At 38.8% G+C, this 18,484-nt stretch overlaps 1 protein-coding gene across 1 annotated transcript; it reads left to right on the forward strand.

The window, feature by feature from the left end:
- The first annotated feature begins 2,947 nt into the window (after nt 1-2,947).
- Nucleotides 2,948-17,859, forward strand: med17 (mediator complex subunit 17). Its single transcript, XM_003219324.4, has 12 exons — nt 2,948-3,265; nt 5,994-6,160; nt 7,486-7,705; nt 8,047-8,183; nt 8,271-8,355; nt 9,553-9,705; nt 12,103-12,233; nt 13,666-13,850; nt 14,397-14,534; nt 15,813-15,930; nt 16,332-16,491; nt 17,394-17,859. Exons 1-12 carry the CDS (start codon nt 3,037-3,039, stop codon nt 17,600-17,602), a joined length of 1,932 nt encoding a protein of 643 aa, XP_003219372.2. The 5' UTR covers nt 2,948-3,036; the 3' UTR covers nt 17,603-17,859.
- The last annotated feature ends 625 nt before the right edge of the window (nt 17,860-18,484 follow it).

The raw sequence follows: 18,484 nt of genomic DNA on the forward strand, positions 1-18,484 counted from the left end.
TCGGATGATGCGTGCAGATCCCAGTAGGGTGGCCTTTTGCAGTTGGCAGATCGTGATTTTGTCAATGTCTATTGTTTCCAAATGCCGGCTGAGATCTTTTGGCACGGCACCCAATTCACTGATCACCACCGGGACCACCTGCACTGGTTTCTGCCAGAGTCTTTGAAGTTCAATCTTGAGGTCCTGATAGCGGCTGAGTTTTTCCTGTTGTTTTTTGTCAATGCGACTGTCACCTGGGATGGCAACATCAATGATCCAAACCTTTTTCTTTTCCACAACTGTGATGTCTGGTGTGTTGTGTTCCAGAACTTTGTCAGTCTGGATTCGGAAGTCCCACAGTATCTTTGCATGCTCATTTTCCAATACTTTTGCAGGTTTGTAAGTAAAGGTGAAGGTTTTCTCCTGACATTAAGTCCAGTCGTGTCCGACTCTGGAGGTTGATGCTCATCTCCATTTCTAAGCCGAAGAGCCAGTGTTGTCCGTAGGCACCTCCAAGGTCATGTGGCCGGCATGACTGCATGGAGCACCGTTACCTTCCCACCGGAGCAGTACCTATTGATCTACATACATTTGCATGCTTTAAAACTGCTAGATTGGCAGAAGTTGGGGCTAGTAGTGGGAGCTCACTCCACTCCCCGGATTCGAACCAGCGACCTTTCGGTCAGTAAGTTCAGCAGCTCAGAGGTTTAACCCGCTGCACTACCGGAGGCTACATATTCATTTATACTCTGCTTTATCTCTCCGGGAGCAGACTCAAAGTGGCTTAGCATATAAGCATTAGCATACAATTTAAAATACACAAAGATGCAAACATTAAAACAGAATTAAACATAAACAGTATTAAAAATTAATACAGCAGAGTCTCACTTATCCAACATTCGCTTATCCAACATTCTGGATTATCCAATGCAGTCAGCTTCCTGCTGAGCTTGTCTGAACTTGTTACGGATTTAATTTTTGACAGTGTTGTTACTGTAAGTTCATTTTATGCAATTCTATCTTTATTTGTAGCCAATTTGTTAGTAGCCAATGTTTTTGTAGTCAATGTTTTCAGTACATTGTGATGTTTTTGTGCTAAATTCGTAAATACAGTAAATTACTCCATAATGTTACCTTGTATTGAACTGCTTTTTCTGTCGATTTGTTGTAAAACATGATATTTTGGTGCTTCATTTGTAAAACCATAACATAATTTGACATTTAATAGGCTTTTCCTTAATCCCTCCCTATTATCCAACATTTTTGTTTATCCAACATTCTGCCAGCCCAATTATGTTGGATAAGTGAGACTCTATTGTAGTTTAAAACCATTAAAACATGTTCAAAGATATCACTGCCTGTACCAAGGGTGGGAACTACCGTATTGTAAGACGCACGCTAATTTTAGTACAGTAGAGTCTCACTTATCCAACACTCACTTATCCAACGTTCTGGATTATCCAACGCATTTTTGTAGTCAATGTCTTCAATATATCGTGATATTTTGGTGCTAAATTCGTAAATACAGTAATTACTACATAGCATTACTGCGTATTGAACTACTTTTTCTGTCAAATTTGTTGTATAACATGTTTTGGTGCTTAATTTGTAAAATCATAACCTAATTTGATGTTTAATAGGCTTTTCCTTAATCTCTCCTTACTATCCAACATATTCACTTATCCAACGTTCTGCCGGCCCGTTTATGTTGGATAAGTGAGACTCTACTGTACCACCATCACCACCAATATATATATATATATATATATATATATATATATATATATACACACACACACACACACACACACACACACATACACATACAGTAGAGTCTCGCTTATCCAACATTCGCTTATCCAATGTTCTGGATTATCCAACGCAGTTTGCCTTTTAGTAGTCAATTTTTTTGCAGTCAATTTTCCAATACATTGTGAAGATTTGGTGCTAAATTCGTAAATACAGAAATTACTACATACTGTAGTAATTACTGTGTATTGAACTGCTTTTTCTGTCCATTTGTTGCAAGATATGTTTTGGTGCTTAATTTGTAAAATCAACATAATTTGATGTTTAATAGGTTTTTCATTAATTCCTCCTTATTATCCAACATTTTTGCTTATCCAACGTTCTGCCGGCCCATTTATGTTGGATAAGAGAGACTCACACCATTTTTAGAAATATTTACATAAGAAAAAAAAATCTTATAATGGGAGAAATACAGCAAGTGGTCCTCCATCTCATTTAAATGACTCTAATAACCATTGAGTTGATCTATAGAATTTATGCAGTTTGACCCCTCTTTAACTGCTATGACTCAGTGCTATGAAATGGCAGAAGTTTTAGTTTTACAAGATCATCAGCCTTCTTTGGCCCCCATTTACACAGCAACAAGCAGGAGACTCTCAGCAGAGAACTAGCAAGAGTTTCTCAAATACAGTAGAGTCTCACTTATCCAACATTCTGGATTATCCAACACATTTTTGTAGTCAATGTTTTCAATACATCATGATATTTTGGTACTAAATTCGTAAATACAGTAATTACTACATAGCATTACTGCGTATTGAACTACATTTTCTGTCAAATTTCTTGTTAAACATCATGTTTTGGTGTTTAATTTGTAAAATCATAGCCTAATTTGATGTGTAATAGGCTTTTTCTTAATCCTCCTTATTATCCAACATATTCACTTATCCAACGTTCTGCCGGCCCGTTTATGTTGGATAAGTGAGACTCTACTGTACCAGTCTTCAAAGCGTTTTGGACTTCAGCTCCCAGAATCCCTGTTCATTGACTACAGCAGCTGAGGTTTTTGGGAATTGAAGTCCAACACCCCCCCCCCCCAAGATAGGACTTGAATCCCTGCGGCATTTCCGAGTCCCGAGCAATTCCGAAAAGACCCGAAGGCAGGCTAGAACTGATTGGCTGGCGTGAAGTGACGTCAGCCCCTTCTTGACTGTGGAGCCCGTGTGGACGCCGTAGTTCTTTACTGCGCATGCTCAGCGTGGCCTACCTGAGGAACAGAGTCGCTGAGGAGAAGAGCCGGCAGGAAAGATGTCGGGGGTTCAGGCGGTTCGGATCAGTATCGAGTCGGCGTGCGAGAAGCATGTTCAGGAGGTGGGCCTGGACGGGAGCGAGACCTACCTGCAGCCGCTGTCCATGTCGCAGAACCTGGCCCGCCTGGCCCAGCGCATCGACTTCAGCCAAGGCAGCTCCGGCTCCGAGGAGGACGAGCCCAACCGAGACTGGGCCGCAGGAGGGGAGGAGGAGGAGGAAGAGGAAGGTGAGGAATGCATAAGGCACCGCTTGCACCTTGTAAATCATCGTAGCATTATTATTACTATTATTACTATTAGGGATGGAGATGATGATAATAACAATTATTAAATGGCAAAACACTAGGTTTGTATATCATCATAGTACAGTAGAGTCTCACTTATCCAAGCTAAACGGGCCGGCAGAACCTTGGATAAGCAAATATTTTGGATAATAAGGAGGGATTAAGGAAAACCCTATTAAACATCAAATTAGGTTATGATTTTACAAATTAAGCACCAAAACATATTGTTATACAACAAATTGACAGAAAAAGCAGTTCAATACACAGTAATGTTATGCTGTAATTACTGTATTTACGAATTTAGCACCAAAATATCACGATATATTGGAAACACTGACTACAAAAATGCCTTGGATAATCCAGAACCTTAGATAAGCGAGTCTTGGATAAGTGAGACTCTACTCTATTATTATTATTACTATTACTAGCTTGGGTACCCAGCGTTGCCTGGGTTATTTGAAAAAGACAGTTTTTTTCGATTGTTCAAAATGCATAAGGTTGTGGGTGAACTACAATTCACATCATGCCAGGTTAACCCCCTAAAACTTCCATCAGTGGTTAAAGTTTGTCATGTTGGGCAAGTTTGCTCTCTAGATGCATCATTGGTGGGGTTCAGTGTGCTCTCTGGCTGCAGGGTAAACTACAGCTCCCACCATGATGGATTAGCCCCCCCCCTCCCCCCCAATTCCCTCCAGTAGGTTCAATTGATCATGGGGGTTCTGTGTACCAAGTTTGGTCAATAAATCCCAGTACCTGCAACTCCCAAACGTGAAGGGCAGTTCCCCCCAAATCCCTCCAGTAGTTGGTCATGGGGATTCTGTATGCCAAATGTGGTCCAGGTCCATTGTTGGTGGGGGTCACAGTGCTGTGTCTTGATGCAGGGTGAACTACAACTTCCATCATGTTGAGTCAGTCCCCCAAACCCCTCCAGTATGTTTAGTTCTTCAGTTGCTGATCAATTCCGCTCTGTTTGCTGTGTGCCATAGGAAAGGTTAGGAAAGGGTTAAGGGAGAGGCAGTGGGCAGGGTCATGCAAATTCCACAGCAATTGAGAGAATAAGGAACACTGGGAAGTGTTTTGGTGGAGTAAAAACAGAAAATCTAGGATGAAATTGTCCCTGAATGAAAGCCTTCACTTGGGTTGTGGACAGGATGGTGTTTATGGAGGACATTGGCAGGGCTCTTGGACATGTTCATTGTGTCCACTATAACCTGCAGTGTTCCTTGGAAGGAGGGCCATTGGTGGCTCCTCAGGCTCCTCAGCACTGGGAGTTATAGCTTTTTGTGGAGGCAGGAGCCTGTCTGTGTAAATGGACACCCATGCCATATACACGTATACAGATTTTCATTTTTATTATGTGTATAGATTAGGGATGGAGATTTATTTATTTTGTATCAAAAGCATTGCGTAAATTAGTATAAAACTGATAAAAATAGAAGGAGCACAAGCAGTTAAATATTTTCTGACTAAAAATGGGCAACATCGACCACATTGTCTCAAACAATTCTTCATCTGTATGTGAGCCAGGACATTGTGGGCAAGCATACAGATGCGGAGTTGTCTGTTCTGTTCCACAGTCGCACAAGGTGGAGGATTCTTTTAGGTAGTGCCATTTTGCCAGGTTTTGCTAGCCCCTGTTGGCGCAGTGGATTAAAGCGCTGAGCTACTGAACATGCTGACCAAAAGGTCAGCGGTTCGAATCCAGGGAGCAGGGCGATCTCCCGCTGTTAGCCCCAGCTTCTGCCAACCTATCAGTTCAAAAACATACAAATGTGAGTAGCTCGATAGGTACTGCTCCAACGGGAAGGTAAAGACGCTCCATGCCTTTGGAGGTGTCTACGAATAACGCCGGTTCTTCGGCTTAGAAATGGAGATGAGCACCAACCCTCAGAGTCGGACATGAATAGACAGGGGAAAACCTTTACCTTTACCCTTATTTTGCCAGGTTGTTTTTTGATCTGCCCACTCCACTTCTGACTCTGTTCAGGGACTTACACATTGCCCATTCTTGGTTTGCTCCTGGAGGCAGACCCTCGTGGGGGGCCATCCAATTGGGATTTCCTGGTTTAGCTGCCCAGAGGGATACTCTTGCTATTGCTGGAGAAACGTTAAGAGGAGTGGTGATTCTCATGAAGCTTTTCCTTGATTTGAGTCTACTGGGGTGGAGGCTGATAGCCATGCAGTGAAATATAAACTAAATCATTAACACTCAGCCAAGGACCACCAGTATAAAAGGCTGCTGTACCCATGTCCTGTTTGTAGGCTTCCCAGAGACATTTCAGAGAAATCCTGGGCTCAGTGTTCCTTTTGTTTGAGTCCACAAGGTTTTTCTAGCATTTTTAAAGTGCCTCCCTCATTGTTGTCTCCCATGTATGTCGTGTATCTGGAAGATCTCTGCAACTGCATTTTATAAAGAGAAATATGTAGTAAGGGGCAAGTTTTGTTCCAAGAATTATTGACTGCTATTTTCAATTTTTTTTTCTTTTTTGATATTGAAGCGTTTCCAGCAAAATTGAGTTCTGCAAGTAAAGGAAAAGCTGAGAAGTAGATATACATATATCTATAGCATATGACAGCCTATTCGTTCTTGTGGCTGAACCTGTTGAAAGAAAATGGTTCTCCCAGTAATCCCATAATTTAATCTTCCAATTTTCTTCTTAATGTTCTCTAGGTTTGGTGAAATTTCAACCTTCCCTCTGGCCTTGGGATTCAGTGAGGAATAATTTAAGGAGTGCTTTGACAGAGATGTGTGTTCTCTATGATGTTCTTACCATCGTCAAAGACAAAAAATTCATGACTCTGGATCCAGTTATTCAAGAGCCTATTTCACAAAAGCAGGTACCATGCAGTTGTTTCACATATTCTCTTCAAGGACAGCTGTTGTTAGTAGTTTAACTATCTCCATTTGCTTTGGTTACTGTGTGAACAATCTCAGCTTGATAGGTGCGTTAACTGAAAGCATTTTCTTAAAAAGCATGTTTTGGTGCCTCATTTGAAAATGTTGTCAGTATAAAATGAAGATGATTGAAGTGAAATAATTAACAATGGGGAAAATCATAGTAAATGTTAATAATGACTAAGCATTGGCTATATTTATACACTAGATTCTGGAGAATTCTGAGTTCATGTGTGTTAAGTTTCTGCTAGTACATGAGGTATGTTTGCTGCTATTACTGCTAAAGAAAAGCACATAAACTAGAAATCAACATTACAGTATGTCACCCAACTACAGAATCATGATTTTCTGGTCCCATTATAAGCCAGGATATAAGCCACAGAATTTTCATTGTTTATGAATCTTGGCTTGTAAAATTACATCTTGTAGGATCCATTTTGCAAAAGACACACAAAGAACAATATTTCTTGTTTGTCAGGTTTTTCCAAAAAAAGCAGGAAGATTGTGAGAGGAATGAATGGGTTTGGTGCAATAGCAAACTATTCATCCACTGTTAGCTATGATTTCCCAGAATTTTGGCTTATTATTGTGAATCAAAGCATAAAAAATAAAATCCAATTTCAATGCTTCAATAACTGTGCATGAAATCCAATATCTGCATTAACTTGCAGCAAGAAAGCTTTTCTTGTTATATTTTGGAGATTTTATTTGGCTTCTGTATATATACCTTACCTACCTATATGCCAGTATGAATGAAAGCATAACACAATTAGAATCCAATTTAAAACTACGCCAAAAACTGAATAAACTACCCAGCCTGTTAGAATGTCCTCAGCAAGCAGAACCAATAGCTAAAGGCTCATCTGAATAGGAAAATCTCTTCCTGTTAGTAGAAAGATACCTCCTTTGGGAGATAGGGTGGTCATAAATAAAGTATTATTATTATTATTATTATTATTATTATTATTATTATTATTATCATCACATGAAGGAAGTTAATTCAGCCTTCCTTGCTAGGGAGTTCCAGAGCCTGAAAAATGGTTAGATCATGATTGATTTATTCTACTGGTGTAATTATGTCCCATTGGCCACATGCAGTCTGTATCTGTCTTTAATTTTTAGCAAGAAAGGTTTACTCATTATGTTTTAGGAATCTTTTGATCATTAGCTGTAATAGTTTGCTTTCTTTTTGAGTTTTTAAAATAGTGTAGGGAAACATGATCACATTGGGATTGATTACAGTTCTGAATTGTTTGTTCATTTACAGAATCCTCAGGTTTTACAGTTGATTTCCAAGAAGAAATCATTGGCTGGAGCAGCTCAAATTCTACTGAAAGGAGCAGAGAGGTTGTCTAAATCAGTGGCAGAAAGTCAGGAGAACAAGCGGCAAAGAGACTTCAATTCTGAATTGTTACGACTGAGGCAGCACTGGAAGCTAAGGAAAGTGGGAGACAAAATCCTTGGTGACTTGAGCTACAGGAGTGCAGGTAAGCAAAGAAATTTACATTTCCTGAATGTTATACGATATCACTGAACCCACATTTTCCTGGAATATTTAGGTCTTGTCTTTCATGAAATAATATAACAAGCGCAGAGAGAAAGAGAAAACAAATGAGTACCTCCACCACTTTATTTCAGCACCATTGAACAGCACCTGACTATTTACTGAAGCCTTTAAGGATATAATTGATTTCCTTCAAAATGTTAATGCAGGGGATACCAAAAACATGACGAGTACTAACATCTCTAATATTTTGGAATGTTGTAATGTACACTGTATGGTTTAGTTGTCTTTAACAGACTGATCTTGCAACCTTTTGCTTCTCAGGGTCTCTGTTTCCTCATCATGGTACGTTTGAAGTAATAAAAAATACAGACATAGATTTGGATAAAAAGATTCCTGAAGATTATTGTCCGTTGGATGTTCAGATCCCCAGTGATTTAGAGGGAACAGCCTATATCAAGGTTAGTCCACATTATATTTTGTGAATTTTATTCATGTTCACAGAATAGAAAGCAAGCCAGTCTTCTTTCTTCTTCTTTAAAATCTAGGTATCTATTCAGAAACAAGCACCAGATATAGGGGATCTTGGTACAGTAAATCTTTTTAGAAGGCATCTTCCAAAGTCAAAACCAGGTATGGTAATACTGTTATATTCATTTACTTTTAAGTCTCAGAGGCGTGTAATTATGAATATAAGGTGCTCTCCTGATGCTTTACCTCTCATAGGAGTCATGAATTTAAAATCAGGTCAGGAATTGTTGAATTTTAGTTCAAGCTGGAATTGTATATTTGCATGCCTGCAGTGTGCCATGTGAATAGATGAGGGAAAAACAGAAACTTTCCCATAGTGACCCTCCAGATACTTTGAGCTACAGCTCCTATAATTCCTCACCATTTTCTATGCTGAATGGGGCCAGTTGTAGTATCTGCAGGGCCAAAAGTTACCCATTTTGTTTTGTAGAACAAACCTGCAGTATAATTTCCTTATTCCCACTTAATGTTAAGTTGCTTTCAGTAGAACCCTATGTTATAAAGGCAAGACTGGCACAGAATGCAATCCATGCTATTTTTAACCACAGATCAGATGCAAGTACAGTAGAGTCTTGCTTATCCAACATAAACGGAGTGGCAGAACGTTAGATAAGCAAAAATGTTGGATGATAAGGAGGGATTAAGGAAAAGCCTATTAAACATCAAATTACATTATGATTTTACAAATTAAGCACTGAAACATCATGTTTAACAACAAATTTGACAGAAAAGGCAGTTCAATACATGGTAATGTTATGTAGTAATTACTGTATTTATGAATTTAGCACCAAAACATTGCAATGTATTGAAAACATTGACTACTAAAATATTGACTACTAAAAGGCAGACTGCGTTGGATAATACAGAACATTGGATAAGCAAAGGTTGGATAAGCTAGACTCTGCTGTATTGGGAAATATGCACTGCTTCCTCCCTCAGTTCATTTTGGTGAGGCAGTTAGTTATGTCAGATGTAAACCATAATTAGGTTACCTATAGGTGAACATGTTAGCTGGGAGATTCTGGGAGTTGCAGTAGATTGCAATAGGCTTTCCAAACTCTACAAATATCTATACTCAAGGATATGTGTTTATTTCTCCCCTTCTCAGTACTGCATTCTCATTGTTTAGGATTGTCTAAAACCTGAACTGTCTTTAAAAGATTCAGAATGTTCACACATCTTGTCGGCCTTTTCCTTTTGGCCTGTTTCATAATGCATTGGACCTCTGGATCATTATTGCAATTTTAAAAATCTGATTTCTAGTTATTGATCATAATTATTATTTTATATCTTGTTTAGGGGCTCTGCATTGGCAGACAAAACTGGAGACGGCACAGAATGTCTTGTTGTGTAAGGAAATCTTTGCCCAACTGTCTCGAGAAGCTGTGCAAATTAAATCTCAAATTCCTCACATAGTCGTGAAGAACCAAATAATTTCCCAGCCATTCCCAGGTAATAATCGCAAGGGAGTTGAGTTAAAGTAAAACCAGGGATCTGGCAACCTGTTTCTTTGAAGAAAGAGAGAAGACACATCAGATATACTCTGGAAATATACACAGTAATTTACTCAGAAACCTCCAAATTCCTCTAGCTCAGTGGTTCTCAACCTGTGGGTCCCCAGATGTTTTGGCTTTCAACTCCCATAAATCCTAACAGCTGGTAAACTGGCTGGGATTTCTGGGAGTTGTAGGCCCACAGGTTGAGAACCACTGGTCTAGTTGTTTTGACTGGCAGTTTTGGGAAGTTGTGACACAGGAAAGGAAGCTTTGCAAGACCTGATATTCTATCTAGATCCAATGAATCAATGAGAATTTGGTCAATACCTAATAATTTCCATCAATTCAAAGAAGTAACCATATTTCTTGCAGCATAAAAAGATGAAGCGGGGGGATGTAGCAACACACACATAATAATAATAATAATAATAATAATAAGAAGAAGAAGAAGAAGAAGGGAAAAATCATTGAAAGCGAGGGCATAAATATGTCTAATGGCCAAACAATAAAGTGTCACCAGCCAGAGGCCTATAAATATCTGGGCATATTACAGCTGGACAACATCAAGCATGAACATGTGAAGACTGTGGTCAATAAAGAATACACACAAAGGGTCAGAAAAATTCTCAAAAGCAAGCTCAATGGAGGCAACACCATCAAGGCCATAAACACCTGGGCCATACCTGTCATAAGATATACTGCTGGCATCATAAACTGGACACAGATGGAACTGGACAATTTGGACAGAAAAACAAGAAAACTCATGACCATTCATCATTCACTGCACCCTCGCAGTGATGTTGACCGGCTATATCTGCCTAGAAGATCAGGGGGCAGAGGACTCTTACAAGTAAAACAAGCAGTCAAAGAAGAAGAACATGCCCTGGCAGAATATGTAAAGCAAAGTGAAGAACCTGCTTTGATTGAAGTCAAAAATCAGAAACTCCTCAAAGCACAGCAGACAAAAACCAGTACAAGAAAGCCACACTACAAACTAGAGCTGACAGCTGGCACAACAAAACATTGCATGGGAAGTTCCTTGACAAAATTGAAGGAAAAGCTGATAAGGAGAAGACCTGGCTGTGGCTCACAAATGGGACCCTGAAGAAGGAGACAGAAGGCCTGATCCTTGCAGCCCAGGAGCAAGCCATCAGAACAAATGCAATTAAGGCCAAGATCGAAAAATCAGCTGTTGACCCAAAATGCAGACTGTGCAAGGAAGCTGACGAAACCATTTATCATATCCTCAGCTGCTGTAAGAAAATTGCACAGACAGACTACAAACAGAGGCACAACTATGTGGCCCAAATGATTCATTGGAACTTATGCCTCAAGTACCACCTCCGAGCAGCAAAGAACTGGTGGGATCACAAACCTGCAAAAGTATTGGAAAATGAGCACGCAAAGGGACTATGGGACTTCCGAATCCAGACTGACAAAGTTCTGGAACACAACACACCAGACATCACAGTTGTGGAAAAGAAAAAGGTTTGGATCATTGATGTCGCCATCCCAGGTGACAGTCGCATTGACGAAAAACAACAGGAAAAACTCAGCCGCTATCAGGACCTCAAGATTGAACTTCAAAGACTGGCAGAAATCAGTACAGGTGGTCCCGGTGGTGATGGGCACATTGGGTGCCGTGCCAAAAGATCTCAGCCGGCATTTGGAAACAATAGACATTGACAAAATTACGATCTGCCAACTGCAAAAGGCCACCCTGCTGGGATCTGCGCGCATCATCCGAAAATACATCACACAGTCCTAGACACTTGGGAAGTGTTCGACTTGTGATTTTGTGATATGAAATCCAGCATATCTATCTTGTTTGCTGTGTCATAATAAAATAATAATAATAATACTTTTATTTTTATATCCCACTGTCATCTCCCCCAGGGAGACTCGGGGCGGCTCACATAGGGAACAAGCCTAATGTCACATATAATAAACAGTCAAACATTAAAACCAATATAAACAATAAAACCATATAACAGGATAAAACAGCATATCAGAACAATGAGTCTGAGCATAGTGCAATATATATAGAGGCAAAAATTATACAGGCTCAACGTAAGGCTCAGGATAAAATATAGGGCAATCAGGAAGACGGTAATCTCATTTAAAAATAAAAAATAAAGATTAACTATTTTTTATTTAAGTATGAATTTTCATGTATGTAAGCCTACTAATATTAATATTTGTTTTCATAGAGTAATATTTTGTAGTTCAAGCCATTATTGTACTTAGGAAAGCATCATGTGTGGAAAAGTGGTACAAAATCACTACATATATATTGCTGAAGGCTATGTGTAACAGTCATGTTCTTTTCTGTGCCTCCATTTCATTTTTGTAGGTTTGCAGCTCTCTATTTCTTTGTGTCACTCATCAGATGACAAGAAATCTCAAAAGTCTGCTTCTGAGAAACAAGGTCCAGAGGATCACCTTTATGTTCTAGAGCACAGTTTGCACCAGCTGATTAGGGAGGTAATGCATTTTTTGGCATAGGAGAAATGGTGTTTCGGTTCTCTCTTTGAGGGAGAGGTTAATGTTTCAATAGAAGCTTGGAATATAATATTTGCATGGAGAGTTGTGAAATTTTACATGAATTTAATTCTTTTGCAACCTCTCCGCCCCATCCTTACCTTAGACAATAACACTGTGTGTATGTGTGTGTGGTTGATTATCATTTTTGAGAACAGTAATTTTTAAAATTATTGCCCATGTTTCTCTCTGATATAATAACAAGTGAAATTTGATTCAGTGATGGTTGCAGCAGATCTTCCAGGAAATCAAATATGAGGTCCAAAAAAAAGGTGCTTGGACTTAATCCTGGCTTTCATCTGTTGTGAATTCAGCTTTGGCAGCTGAAATGTTTGACCTCTTTGTGTATGCCAACCATCCTCCATTGGTATCCTACAGATATTTTGGAGTATATTATGTTGTGCTATATGCAGCATATGAGGGTGTGGGATATTGGCCTGTAGACTTTCTCAAATTGCCAAACCCTGTACTAGAAGAAAGCTATCCAACATGTGTGTAGGATTGCCAAGTTGGGGTGAATCTAGCATATTCCATTGGCATAACATTCTTTGATAGGCTGCTGATAAGCATTTTGTTGATCTTGATGCACCAGTGAGCTTCTTGTGCTTCTGCCTTATCCCATCCTACTATGTTATTTGATCCATTTTAGATAGGTAAAACTAGACAGTGTTACATTAAGCAAGTCTTCATTGATTTCTCTGTATCACTGAGAAATTTCTCCAGAGAGTAAAGAAGTGGAAATGGGTCATAGTTTTAATGAGAATCTCCAGATGGTGTTATAATGCAAGGAAAACTATTTGGCTTGAATATCTCTGAACATTATGGAATGTGCCATGATCCAAGAAAGGTCTAGAGATCCCCAGGAGACAATGTTATGTGCATTTGTTGTTTTTCACACTTCTGGTTGCTCTGAAGATTGGAAATGCCATTTACTTGCAGACAGCCTCTTTTCTTAATGTAATTGAAGTAGTCTGGTCTTAAGAACTAAGTACAATTTCTAGCTCTGAATCAAATACAGAAGCAAACTGTTGTGTTCCAGCTTATCATTTACAGCTTATAATTTCATCATCATCTGAAAACCATAAGGTGGAATGCAGAAAGTTGCTTCTATACCTTATTCAGAGCTAGAAAAGGTTACTTTTAAAAAATAGAATTCCGGATTCCTGCAGCCAGACCTCATTGGTTGGAGGATTCTGAGAGTTGTAGTCCTCAAAAATTAACTTTTCCAAACTTTGATTTTGTCATAATAAAAATAATATTGTATATAGGTGTTACTTTGATTAGTATTATGATACAGTGGTTTTTTTAGTTTCTGTCTTGAGATAATAATTGTCCTCTACCATTGGCTTCTTCCAATGATTTTTCCTTTTGGCAGTTCCACAAGCAAACCCTCAGCTCAACAATGATGCCTCACCCAGCAAGCGCACCTTTTGGCCATAAGAGAATGAGACTAGCTGGGCCTCAGGCTTTTGACAAAAATGAAATCACTTCCTTGCAACCAAGTGAGGGGCTTCTGGAGAAAATTATAAAGCAGGCTAAGCACATCTTCCTGAGACGCAGGTATGAATTCACCTTTTAGAGGCCAAGTTCCTTGTAAATGTAATGCTCCTGTCACTTCACTTGTATTGTTGAAAGGTGTTTAAACCTGGAAAATCAGATAGGCATTTCCTATCAATGTCTTGTGTAAGGGTTCTAATAATCTGCTTTTCCATTTTTGTGGATAGTGGTTGTTCAGTCTGTTTAAGGTATAGAGTTTTGTGCATATTCTTAACCACAAATGATGACTTATAGTCAGCTGTAGTGTTCAAAGAGCTTTGTTTGTTAATGGATAGATCAGAGGGGACCAAAGTGGCATCAAGAACTGACATACTGTCGTATGAATGAATAAAAAAACAGGGTTGTGAAATAGATAAACATTAGTTACAAAAAGGAATCAAAGACTTTACCTGATCTTAAATGTTACTATATCTGTTTCTCTCTAGAGGTATTGTGGTGTGTGTAAATATTTCATTCTAATTAAGTTTATTAGGCTCCCTGCACCCTCAGTGTTATAAACAGGTAAATTGCCATAAAGTCTTTTGAAATGGTATTTTTTAATGGTTTTAGAACAGCTCGGACCATTGACAGTCTTGCCAGCCGTATTGAAGATCCCCAAATCCAGGCCCACTGGTCAAACATCAATGACGTCTATGAGTCGAGCGTCAAAGTCCTGATCACCTCCCAAGGTTATGAGCAAATATGCAAGTGAGTGTGAAATCTGGGGAAGCTTTTATGCTTCACTCTTCATTCACAAAAGAGATAATGGTATATCTCCATAAATTTGCAGTTAAGTTGCTTTGCTGGCATCTGGAACCTAACCATTTAGAGGCTTTTATTACAAGGAAGAATGCTGAGGAAGCCATTTCCAGTAGTAGCTATGATGCTTATATGCTAATTCATAATCACTTTGGAATTCTTCTCTTATCCAGAGTTTGAATTAGTGCTTCACTCATCTTAAAGAGCTTCTATGGTTAGGAAAAATTTATGTGGAAGTATGGCCTCCTTCTCAGCCAACAGTATGCTAGATGGGGTTTTTAATCTTTTGAATGTTTAACTGTGTTTTTTATTTAGATGCTAACTACATTTGATATGGGTTTTTATAATTTTATTAGATACGAGTATGTTTATGATGGTACTGTTTATCTTTTATTGTATGTAATGTCTTTGCTTTTTATATGTTGTTCTCTGCTTTGAGTCTTGATTTGGGAGAAAAACAGGATAGAAGATACTAATAATAATAATATGCTTAAAATTAGAGTTTGCAATGCTGAGACGTAATCCAACCCTGAATAGGGTCTCTTTAGCTTGATGCTGGCACTGTTAAAAGGTTTCTGAAGACCACCTAGTAGCTGTTTTAGATGTTTACAGGAATCTGTTATGCTGTTTTTACAGTGAACTCTGCAGAAAATGCTTCCACTGTACTTCTTGAAAAGGAAAATTAGCTTGTTTAACAAGCCTTCTGATGCTGATTTGTTATCAGTAAATGTTTGATTTGTATTTTGTATACCTGTATATCTGGGGTCATGTACAGTAGAGTCTCACTTATCCAAGCTAAACGGGCCGGCAGAACCTTGGATAAGCGAATATCTTGGATAATAAGGAGGGATTAAGGAAAAGCCTATTAAACATCAAATTAGGTTATGATTTTAGAAATTAAACACCAAAACATGTTATGCAACAAATTTGACAGAAAAAGTAGTTCAATACGCAGTAATGTTATGTTGTAATTACTGTATTTACGAATTTAGCACCAAAATATCACAAGGTATTGAAAACATTGACTACAAAAATGCTTTGGATAATGCAGAACCTTGGATAAGCAAGTCTTGGATAAGTGTACCTGTATATCTAGGGTCGCAAGTGGAAAAAATTTAAGAAGCAACTAACCTTCCACATGTGTGTAATAGTTTTCACTTTACCACCACAACTGCCCTGCCTGAGTCCTGTGCTGCACTTAACTCTAATATCTTAATAATTTCCAAGGTCCATTCAACTGCAACTGAATATTGGTGTTGAGCACATCAGAGTGGTACATAGAGATGGAAGAGTGATTACACTATCTCACCAAGAACAAGAGCTACAAGATTTTCTTCTCTCTCAGGTGAAAATTAAAAACGTTTCTCAGCTACAGTGTATATCATATGGCTTTGCTTGTTATGCGTGTTCATCCTTTAATGCAGTTTCTGGTTTGTAGATGAATACAAACGTGGGCTTTTATAAGGAAGAGTTTAAAATTACTACCGGTATGTTAACAGGTATAAGGGGCTGTGATCATAACAGGAAGGGGAAGGGATGACAAGAAAAACCTCTTTTACACTAGAATTAATAGTTTGCAAGCTGCTCATTTAGTCAGATTGATCTGCTGACTGTACTTGACATTTCTTAATATGTTTAGTTCCTGTGGTACGTTGTTTAATACTAAATGTCTTTGCTGATGACTGTTGAGAACAAACTAGGAAAATCAGAGAAAGAAAAAAGCACTTATGAATGTCTTTATTTCAGATGTCACAGCATCAAGTGCATGCAGTTCAGCAGCTGGCCAAAGTCATGGGATGGCATGTGCTCAGTTTCAGTAACCATGTGGGCTTAGGACCTGTAGAGAGCATTGGCAACGCATCGGCCATAACAGTGGCATCACCCAATGGAGACTATTCAATTTCAGGTACTGTGTTAGAAATTGATACTCCCTGAGAATTGTGGTCCTTTCAGTAAGCAGTTTCAAAAACAAACCAAGTTTCTGGAGAAGGCCTGGGATTATTGTTGACAAGCAGTTTATCAGTGTACGCTAGCTCATGGTGGAGGTAGCAGCAGCAGTAAACTATGTACCTCCTATCCATAGTTTGGTTAGTGTGTGGCATGGATTCATTGTAGCTTTTCACACTGGCTTGGCAGGGGGGTAAAGGTCAAATGCCAGGTTCAGGAATCATGCTAAACAAATCGGGGATTAAAATGTTATGATTGTAAATTGTTGTAATATCTGGACTATAGAACAGAATTCCCATTTTAGAAATCCACATCACAATTACTGCACCATTGTATTCAAGACTAAGGATGGGGAATAGATCTTGTTAGATCTCACTGTTTACTGTGGTGACAGAGATTGAGAAGAGTTGTAGCCCAGCAACATTTGGAGGCCATATGTTCATATCACTACTCTAGGCCTGAGAAAGTCAAATTCTTGACTGCATGTCCAGAAAAATCATATTTTATACTGCAAGCAAATTACACTGTGTGACAAAATTTGACAAAAAATCTGTTCCTGGTTTGAAAGTGTTATTTCCCATTTAGTTGTGTGGTACTTACTTTGAAAGTAGTTGTTATACTCCAGAACCTTCATTTTTGTGGCTGTCACAAATGATGTTGAATTGGTTGAGACTCGATGAGATATTAATTGAAAAATGGGCTGCAGGATGTCCCTCCCACAATAACAAAGTTTTTGCAGTTCAATAAACTTTTCCCATGTTTTTATGATCAAACCATTTAGGATATGACATTTATAACCCAGGAACAAAACTTGTTACATAGTGTTATTGATATTGGTATATGACCTTGGTTTTCCTACAGTGCGCAATGGACCAGAGAGCGGCAGCAAGGTTATGGTACAGTTCCCACGGTGCCAGTGCAAAGATCTCCCCAAAAGTGATGTTCTGCAGGACAATAAATGGAACTACCTCCGTGGCCCATTCAAAGAAGTGCAGTGGAACAAAATGGAAGGGCGCAACTTTGTGTACAAAATGGAACTCTTAATGGCCGCCTTGACCCCTTGCTCTTAGTGCACTAAAGAGGACTGTGCTGCTTCAAAGCCAACAAGAAAATCATGTTGACAAGCCAGCATGTGAATTTTGGAAGTGTTTAAACTTGTATTTTTGTATTTTGTTACACATGCAGGATACCTTCCTGCATTTTTTTGTCCTTGCTAAGTTACATAATTAGTAACACAAATTCTGTGAACTTTCGCACACGTTTACATCACTTGTGTTTTTCTTGCAATTCTGAATGTTGAATTAAACTATGACATTTTTGAGAAGAATGGTTTCTTTCCTTAAGATTAAGTTCTTGGCTCTGGTTTTTTGTTTTGTTTTTGTTCTGTTTTTTGAACAGTGGCCTTAAAAAAATTGGATACCCAAGTAGCTAGATGGCTAGTAAAAATTCACTGAGTATGCTTGGAAGGTGTTTATAGTCATATGTAGGATCACAATAAGGATTAAAGGGAGGAAAAAATTGATTCTTTACAATATTTGCAGTTGTGTCTGCACTGAATCAAAGCAGCACTGAATCAAAGGTGGCTACTGAAATGATCCAAAATCTAGAAGCCAAACCTTATGAGGAGCAGCTTATGGAACTGGCTATATTTTGACTTGAGATAAGAAGGTTGAAGAGAGATATGATATCCCTGTTTACATATTTGAAAGGATGTCAGATCGAAACTGGTCCAGGCTCGTTTTCTGCTGCTCCGAAGATTAGGACAGAGCAATGGATTCAAGCTGCAGGAAAACAGTTTTCCACCTAAACATTAGGAAGAACTTCCTAACAGTAAGAGCTGTTCGACAGTGGAATATATTGCCTTGGAGTGTAGTGTAGTCTCCAGAGGTGTTTGAACAGACTGAATGGCCATCTGTTGGGAGTGTTTTGTGTATTCCTGCATTATATGGGGT

This window comes from Anolis carolinensis, chromosome 3 (genome assembly GCF_035594765.1).
Source record: "Anolis carolinensis isolate JA03-04 chromosome 3, rAnoCar3.1.pri, whole genome shotgun sequence".
Classification (NCBI taxonomy): Eukaryota; Metazoa; Chordata; class Lepidosauria; order Squamata; family Dactyloidae; genus Anolis; species Anolis carolinensis.

What these genes read in the sequence shown, in the direction of transcription:
- med17 (XM_003219324.4), top strand. Translation starts at nt 3,037, where the DNA reads ATGTCGGGGGTTCAGGCGGTTCGGATCAGTATCGAGTCGGCGTGCGAG. An exon ending in CTTGAGCTACAGGAGTGCAG is followed by an intron (nt 7,706 to 8,046) that starts GTAAGCAAAGAA and finishes TTTGCTTCTCAG; the next exon opens with GGTCTCTGTTTCCTCATCAT. An exon ending in AATTTCCCAGCCATTCCCAG is followed by an intron (nt 9,706 to 12,102) that starts GTAATAATCGCA and finishes TCATTTTTGTAG; the next exon opens with GTTTGCAGCTCTCTATTTCT.